The 8835-nt window shown below is 35.5% G+C and overlaps 1 protein-coding gene across 1 annotated transcript; it reads left to right on the top strand.

The window, feature by feature from the left end:
- The first annotated feature begins 7414 nt into the window (after positions 1 to 7414).
- LOC136824637 (beta-2 adrenergic receptor-like) lies at positions 7415 to 8735 on the top strand. Its single transcript, XM_067080630.1, has one exon. It carries the CDS (start codon positions 7461 to 7463, stop codon positions 8553 to 8555), a length of 1095 nt encoding a protein of 364 aa, XP_066936731.1. The 5' UTR covers positions 7415 to 7460; the 3' UTR covers positions 8556 to 8735.
- The last annotated feature ends 100 nt before the right edge of the window (positions 8736 to 8835 follow it).

Genomic DNA, 8835 nt, shown 5'->3' with positions numbered 1-8835 from the left:
AAGAATTAACGCGTTGCCAAAATAACTTCCTCGCGAAATTAAATATTATTCACTAAAATTATAAAAATTACTGCCTCGCCAAAAATAAGTTTTATGCCAAATTTTAGGAATCTTTGCTGATCACCAAAAATATTAGCTATTTCGTAAAAATGAGTTCCCTTAAAGTGATCTAGCGAAGTAGATCATCAGCTCTTGTTATTGGGAAGGTGGGACACGAAGTTGAAGGAAACTCAGAGCCACATCCATCTAATGGCTATCATCAAAACTGCGAACAAAGGCAAAAATTCTTAGGTTTCATGGAAGCTTGTTTTCTATGTTTGATACGAAGATTTTTCACGGCTTTATTTTGGAATTTATCTTCTAAGTAACAGAAAAACAAATTAGCGAAAGGTTTTAAGTTGCAAATGTTCTAATCAACTCTTACAATATACCGCCTGAAAACATCTTCGACCGCGGGAAGAAAAGTTTAAAAAAGTATATGTTTGTAAAACATGCTCTTGTTTATTGGTATGAAAATCGATTTAAAATCAGAGAATGCAAAATTTACGTTGAGATTGATTTTATTGAATAAATTGGAACCTGTTCATTCAATATTTTTACTGAAATTATTACATAGGTAAGTTTTATTGATAAAGGATTTTCTTTGGAGACATAAGATGACGGAAAGATGATTTTGAAGGAACGAGTTTATGTCACCCTTTTTTGTCTGGTTCTTATCGGCATTATTTTTTAGTTCGTGGTCTGCCATAAAAAGGCTGTCGTGAAAAGGGATAGCGATGTTGGATGAAAATGATCCATTATAGATTATATAAGATTTCCAGCTGTTTACTAAACCGAAAGAAGATATTTAAAAGCCACTTTTCAATATTTTGAAGCCTGTTTAGTTATTTTTACAGATTTTACAGATTTTTAAACTTAAGAGAATGTGTCAAGAAAGGTATACACAGCCTTAAGCTCAAATCTTTTTCTGAAATTGAATTCACTTGAATTGTAAACTTTCAATAATGGGACTGTATATATTAGGGGGGGTTCAGGGGGTATCCGATTCTGCAATTGAGCGGAAAAATTAAAAAAAGTTATTTTCCCAAATTCCGTCAAACCGTCTAAAAAAGGACTAAGATTCCGCCACCGAAGAAATTCAAGGCGATCTCAAAAATGTCGCGAACTTCGAATATTTTTTGTCAATTCCCAAATTCTGCACTAAAATTGTCCAATTTTCCGTCTTCGTCAGAGGACCCAATTTCCGAAATTCCGTCGATCAAAAAGGGGCCGATTCTGCTCCGCCGCCAACCGTGAAGCCCCCATATTAGAACAATCAGTACATAATCATACCTTTATCATAAGAGCTTGTTGGAAAGGGGAAAAGTTTGTATGGTTTCAGACTATAATGAAGACATTCCAGTAATCGTGTAAACGATTTTTTTAAAGTGGATATTCTTTTCAAATGACAAAACATTGTCAAAAGATCTGCTGATACTAAGCAAACATCACACTGACGCATCAAAGGAAATTTGTTGTTGAAAATGTCCTCTGTTAAAAGCCTTGTTTCAAGATATGAGAAGTTTCTTTTTAATTTCAAGAACCATCTTAGATTTATCATATAGATCATGGTAAAGTAAATACTGTCAAATATTTTTTGATTTGGATTGATTTCTAGCGCGCCTTGTGTATTTATGAACTTTTTGAATCTAGTGAAGTGGTATGACAAAGTAAAGAAGTTGGGACTTTTTTTAGATTGAAATTGACCATACATTGAAAGTTATCCTTCTTATGTTTTGGAAGTAAGAATCTTTCGAAATTGGTTGACTGCTGATTGGCTTCAACTAACTTGATAACAGCTGGTCATAATTTTCATACGGGTAGTAACCTCTGAAGGCCCTTAAAAATTTACCATCAGAGGAAAATAGTCCTCCCGCAGAAAATTGTGCGCCGGAAAGTCAAAAACTAAATTTTCCTGCCCTATTTCAAGTTTCGCTAGTTTGTTATCGTTCCCAGTCGGTTCCCAGCCCACTCTCGGAAATGCATGGACCTCAAAAAAATCAGATTGTATTGTTTTCACCCATCCCTTTCACCCATCTCACCAATCACAATCTGATCTCGGGGTTAGAAGCAATGTAACTTCATTTTACACAGAAAATGAACACTTTTAAGCTAAGCTGGAACCCTGGATAGCTTTTATCAGGGTAGCAATACAATTTTAAGATGATAACAACAAGGGGGCAGGTTTAAGTTGAAGATTAATTCATTTTTTAATGATAAACTCAGTAAGACAACTGTTAGGAGTAGGCTTGTTAGTTTTGTGTTTTCACAGTTTGTTAAAATGTAATTTTACGTTCTAGATTCTTGAAAGCTAGTACTAACGTTGGACCGTTTCATTATGATAGGGTTTCACTTGATCTTTATGCTTTGGCTTCTAACGGTTCATTTTTTATTTATTCTATTCTTCTTCGGTATTTGGATATTTTTATTTGATTTATAATAACACCTGTTCGTACACTTTGTAATTTTCATAATGTTATAGATAATTTGACAGTGTAATTCTAGACACCCCTGTTTCAGTGGCCCGGTGAGATTGAGCTAGTTTATAATTCATTGGGATGGAAAGTCGTCTGCTTTCGTGCTTTTAATGGATGGGATTTTAAAATCTTTTCATAACAAGTAAAATATGGAAATTTTTCGAAATTATAGCGAATTTTCTGAAATTTATCAAACAAAAACTTCAGGGTATTTTTGTTATCGGTGAATATTTTCCATTTCCCAATTTATGACATGGGGATATTAAGGCTTTAGATTTTCTTTGATTTCTGATCCATTTTCTTCTGAATTTAAGATATCCCAATGGAAACGGCACGATAGTCACTCATTAATGAAAGGGAAAAAGTCAGCTTCTTCGAAACCTCACAAATCTCTTCAGCCCTAGATTTAAAAAGATTTATTTCTATTATACCGACCGACCAACATTTTTCTTCCCGTAGAACAATAAATCAAATTGATCTCGACTGGTCCATTTTCTTCTATTCATAGTCAGCTAAAATCAAAGGCTCCTTTGTGATGTGAGTTATCCCGGATCATTATTTATAAAAAAAGATGGGAAAAGCAGCAGATAAGATTTTATCGTCGAAACCCTGCAGGAGAACTATTAATTGATCCATTTCCAGTTCTATTTTTAAAAGCTAAACCCTTGTTTGAGGAAAATATGGGAAAAGAGCTTAGTTTTATCTTGATGTTTATCTTTGAAAAATTAGTCTTGGAGCCAAAATGAAATCCTTTTACAAGGCTTGAAAATTCAAAGATTCTGGTGAGAGCCATCAGAATTATCAAAAGCGAACTAGGGGACTGGGTTTGAGTTTGTATTAAGGTATTGTCATCACAGGGAGCCTAAAGCGACCGAGGATGGCATGCATAGTTTCAGCTTTGGCTTCTAACTGTTTATTTCTTATTTCTTCGATTCTTCGGTATTTAGATATTTTTGTTAGATTTATAAAGATCTCTTTTCAGAATGCTACAGATAATTTGACAGTGTAATTTTAGACACCCCTGTTTCAGTGGCCCGATGAGATTGAGCTAGTTTATAATTCATTGGGATGGAAAGTCATATGCTTTTAATGGATGGAATTTTTAAAATCTTTTCATAACAACTAAAATATGGAAATTTCTTCAAAATTATGGCGAATTTTCTGAAATTTATCAAACAAAAATGAAACTTTAGGGTATTTTTGTTATCGGTGAATATTTCCAAATTCCGAATAGGTGTTACATCCACCAATTTATGACATGGGGATTTTATATTAAGGCTTCAGAATTTCTTTGAGTTCTAATCCATTTTTTTCTATTCATAGTCAGAGGTGAATTCAAATTTTAAGATGTACTACAAAATCAAAGGCTCCTTTGATGTGAGTTATCCCGGATCATTATTTATAAAAAAAGATGGGAAAAGCAGATAAGATTTCATCGTCGAAACCCTGCAGGAGAACTATTAATTGATCCATTTCCAGTTATATTTTTAAAAGCTAAACCCTTAGTTTTATCTTAATGTTTATCTTTGAAAATTAGTCTTGGAGCCAAAATGAAATCATTATACAGGGCTTAAAAATTCAAAGATTCTCGTGAGAGCCATCAGAATTATTGGGACTAGGTTTGAAGTTATTGCCACCACAGGGAGCCCAAAGCGACCGAGGATGGCATGCATAGTTTCACGCGGCATAAGGAAGTTGGGTAGGTATCTCATAATTTTGCTCATAATTCCCTTTTTGAACCACAAGTAGTTATTAACCGCTCTGAACAAGGCAAATTTGATTACTATATGTAATATGGCCTATCAAAATGAGTCTGCTAAATTGCGTGGGTTGCGTGTGTGCGTGGGTGCGTGGGTCGAGTGAGTGCGTGGGTGCGTGGGTTAATATTTTTGCGTGGGTCATTTTTTTGCGTGGGTGCGTGGGTCAAAACATTTTTTGCGTGGGTCAAAATTTTTGCGTGGGTCAAAAATTTTGCGTGGGTCATATATTTTGCGTGGGTCAAATTTTTTGCGTGGGTCAAATTTTTTGCGTGGGTCAATTTTTTTGCGTGGGTCAAAAATTTTGCGTTGGTCATATTTTTTTTGCGTGGGTCCTATTTTTTGCGTGGGACAAAATTTTTGCGTGGGTCAAAAATTTTTGGTGGTCAGTATTAGTATTGGCAGTCAAATCCGGGCAGTGTGCAGACCCGGGGGGGGGGGTACTTAGGCAAAAATGGGTGCTGGGTATGTGCAGACGGCCGGTAAGAGTCGGTTTTTTCACCTTTCAAAGTCAAGTCTCTCTAAGGGTTGCAAAAATCACAAAAATTCAAATCAGTCTCTCTAAGGGTCGGAAAATTTAGGATTTCCAGGAAATTTTTTTGATTCAGAGTGAAAAAATTGGAAAAAATTCTCTCTAAGGGTAGGAAATTTTTCAAATTTCGAAGAAAATTTTTCAAAAAAGTCTCTCTAAGGGTCACCTTTTCAGCAAAAATCAGTCTCTCTAAGGGTCGGTTTTTGGAGGTCCCATCCGGACATACCCCTCATCTTCCAACCCTAGTACCCCCTGGGAGTGCAGATAATTAGCATTTCATATTTCGAGTAATATTTAGTATATAATATTTAGTATAGTAAGCTTGTAGTATAGTAAGTTCTTGAATGATCTGTAGGTGATCGGTATTAATGCAGTTTTACAATGTATATATAAATTGATGAAAAACGAACGTGAAGAAACACAATAGCGCACACTTATATTTTGACAAAATGTTTTTTTTAACAACTTTTTTTCTATATGTACTAGTTATCACATGACTTCACGTGTAATACGAGAAATATTTTATGAGTAAAAGTTCTGGAACGAGTAAAATATTGAGTATTGCAAAAGTTATGTGATAACTAATTTATTGTCGACCCAAAAAATATCTATACATTTTTTGTTTGTTTTGATTCTTTCAATTATTGTTGTTACGCATTCTTTTTTTTGTTCGAATTTTCTTTGTTCGAATGTTGAACATTCGTCTTTGTTCGAATGTTGATCATTCGAATGAACTTTTCGAGAAAAAAAAAGATTCGAAAAGGGATTTTAGTTTTTTTAGTTCCCCAGAGATATTTTTATAAATTCTTGGCCCACGCAAAAAATTTGTTCCACGCAAAAAATATGACCCACGCAAAAAAAATGACCCACGCAAAAACTTTGACCCACGCAAAATTTTTGACCCACGCAAAAAATTTGACCCACGCAAAAAATTTGACCCACGCAAAAAATGTTTTGACCCACGCACCCACGCAAAAAAATAACCCACGCAAAAATATTGACCCACGCACCCACGCACACACGCAACCCACGCAATTTAGCAGACTCTATCAAAATGTATATAGATTTCACATCAGGTTTATTCTAAGACCCAATGAACTGTCAGTCGGTACCACTACATGAAAAAGCAACTATTGCCTTAACGGGAAATACTTCCCGAACAGGAAGGTGAAAATAACCCGAACAGGAAACTGTTTCCAGATTGAAAATTTCATCACTTTTCTGTTCCCCGTTTTGGTCAAGAACTTTTCATTGTTCCCGAACGGGAAATAGAATTTTTGTAAAAAAGCAGATTTTTGTTTCCCGATCGAGAAAAAGTTTCCAAATAGGGAAGTTTTTAATTGGGAATGGGGAAAGTAGAATTACCCGGTGGATTTCTTAACTACCTGGTGAATATTATTTATTTTCCCTCCTTTAAAAGAGGTTAAAACTTTCCACAGGCATTTCCGGAGTGCTCAGAGGCCACCTTCCCGATCGGGAAACTGGTGAACTTCCCGATTTGCAAAGTCTAGCCATTTCGGGAAGTTTTCCACCTTCCCGTTCGGGAAATATTTCCCGTTAAGGCAATAGTTGCCTTTTCCATATAGTGGTCCCGACTGACTGTGACCCTGGGAAATATATTTTATCGGGATTTTATCTCTTTAAAAAAATGATGACCGTATTGCCCTAGAGAGTAAATGGCAGTTGAGTACATTCTTTACAATAAGATACAGCTAAACAAAACGGGTGTTACTTTTTAAATTATGTAAACTTTAATCACTCTCTTTTAAGTGAATATATCTATGAGATGGACACATTTGCTAGTATTTAAAGAGTGAATTTTCTCTCAGGATAAGATATCATTCTAACAGAAGTAACGTAGACGTATCATATCTTTATTTGATCGTTCTGTTGCGGTGGCACTTAAATGAAAATTACGGCTAGTAAATATCTTGAAATATCAGCATGAACATGATATCAGAGAGTAGTGTAGAGAGTCTAGGGTGTAAAATTTTGTAGTCCTAATAAGGAAGACGGCTTTCTTTCTCTTACTGATTTTTCATTTGGTCGTGTGATTACATTTTTCGACGTTTAACTTGCTCTGAACTTTGAAAGTGATTGATAAACTTTTATTAATTGGAAACCCAAATATTCTATCACACCTCATCAACTAGATTTTGATAGGAATTTAATGCAACGAAATTGATTTGGTGCTGAGTCGAATTAGAAATACGATTTCAAGACAAGTCATCAGTTTTAAAAGAAAAGTCTTGGGTAAAGTAATTTAAAAGAGCTTTTCTATGTATCCCGAGTTTATCGTTCTACATCTGCAATTTGAGCTTTACTAAGCTCATTTGACGTCAATCGATACTTCGATTATCAGCCGGATTGAGAGAGAGAGATATACGAGTGAAGGTAGTTTTCTATGTTTAAATTCAGTATGAAATACGCAATTTGTCTGTGATGAGTAACCTCCACTAGCAGTGTTAAAATACTATAATGGAAGAGTTTTCCTTTCTCCGGGCCGACTCCAATTTCATGAGATCCTGTGTTAGAAGTTTAATTGTCTCGTTAGAGTTCAGGAGGTCAGAGACAGTGAATTTATATTCCATTTCTTCATTTTCAGCAAACATTACAACAACATTACAACCAACAATATACCAACCATCTCACCTGATGGAACAGCTTTTCCACCTCCATGATCAAGGTGAAAATATATCACGTACAAACCTCTTGTATGGATGTGACGGTCAAATCTCTGACACCATCCCACCACCAGAAGCCTATACTGTAGCTACCGTTATATTTTTAACAATAATCGTATCAGTTTTTGGTAACTCACTCATCATTGTTGCAGTGTATAGAATCAAACTTTTACAAACTCCAACAAATGCACTGCTATGTTCTCTAGCAATAACTGACCTTTTAGGTCCAATAGTACGGCTACTTTCATTGGGAATCGCAATGGTTCTTGGGAAATGGACGTTCGGTTGTAACTGGTGTGTGGTATCATCAACTCTGGGAATCTTATTTGGAGCAGGTTCAATTAATCACTTGTGTTTGATCAGTGTGGAAAGGTGTATCACCATTAACTTCCCCTACAAAGCAAAACAATTTATTCATAAACGTTCGATAACTGTGGCGATTTTTATCGTATGGACTGTATCTATAGTCTGCTCGCTTTTACCATTCGTTGGAGTCGGGCTAGTGCGGTTCACGCCGACTATGTTAGACTGTGAAGTTTATCTTGGAAATGAACCAAAACTGGGGCTAGTGCTCGGTGGAGTATATTTTATATTCCCATTCACTGTCATGGTGATTGTTTATACTTTAATATTTTGTATCAGCGTCCGAAAACAAACGAAACAGATGTTTACTTATTCAATCGGACGGCGTGAAGAAAAACAGAAACAAAAGATGAAAGCAGAAATGAAAGCATTGAAAACAGTCATGATTGTTGTTGGGTTTTTCTTCTTATTGTGGTTACCATACTTCATCACCAGTGGTTTGGAACCTTTCCATCCATCCATGGTACCCTCTTGGTGGAAACGATTTAGTTTCATACTAGCATATATGAATAGTTGTTGTAATTGGATTGTGTACGGAGTCCGGAACAAACAAATGAGAAATGCTTTCAAAAGTGTTTTAGGGATCTCAAATAAACGAAGAACTTCGGAAACGTCTGAAAAGTCGATTGCAAGTCAAACGAAATCAACACGACGTCATGTATTCAAATGTCAAGATTTTAATGAAAATAATTCAAATTCTTAAAGTGTATATCTTTTACTTCTGTGATCCTTTCTAGAATAAGAATATGGTGCGACCCTAGTCATTGTCTGTACACATACCTAGTATTTACGGCAAATTTCAAAATTCATTGCCGTAGAGGGTCTGTTGGCATTGTCTTTTCTGATTTGAGATTTTTCAAACCTTCCGCTGCGATGGAGTGTTGGTTAGAGAGGGGATAGGCGTTGAGAGAAGTGTTGCTATTTATAAAGCATACTTCATCGCAGAGGTGCCCGTACGGGAATTTTTTTTATCAAACAGACAA

The sequence above is a fragment of the Clytia hemisphaerica genome, unplaced genomic scaffold (genome assembly GCF_902728285.1).
Source record: "Clytia hemisphaerica strain Z4C2 unplaced genomic scaffold, Clytia hemisphaerica genome assembly, whole genome shotgun sequence".
NCBI lineage: Eukaryota > Metazoa > Cnidaria > Hydrozoa > Leptothecata > Clytiidae > Clytia > Clytia hemisphaerica.
This window is presented reverse-complemented; position numbering and strand designations above follow the sequence as displayed.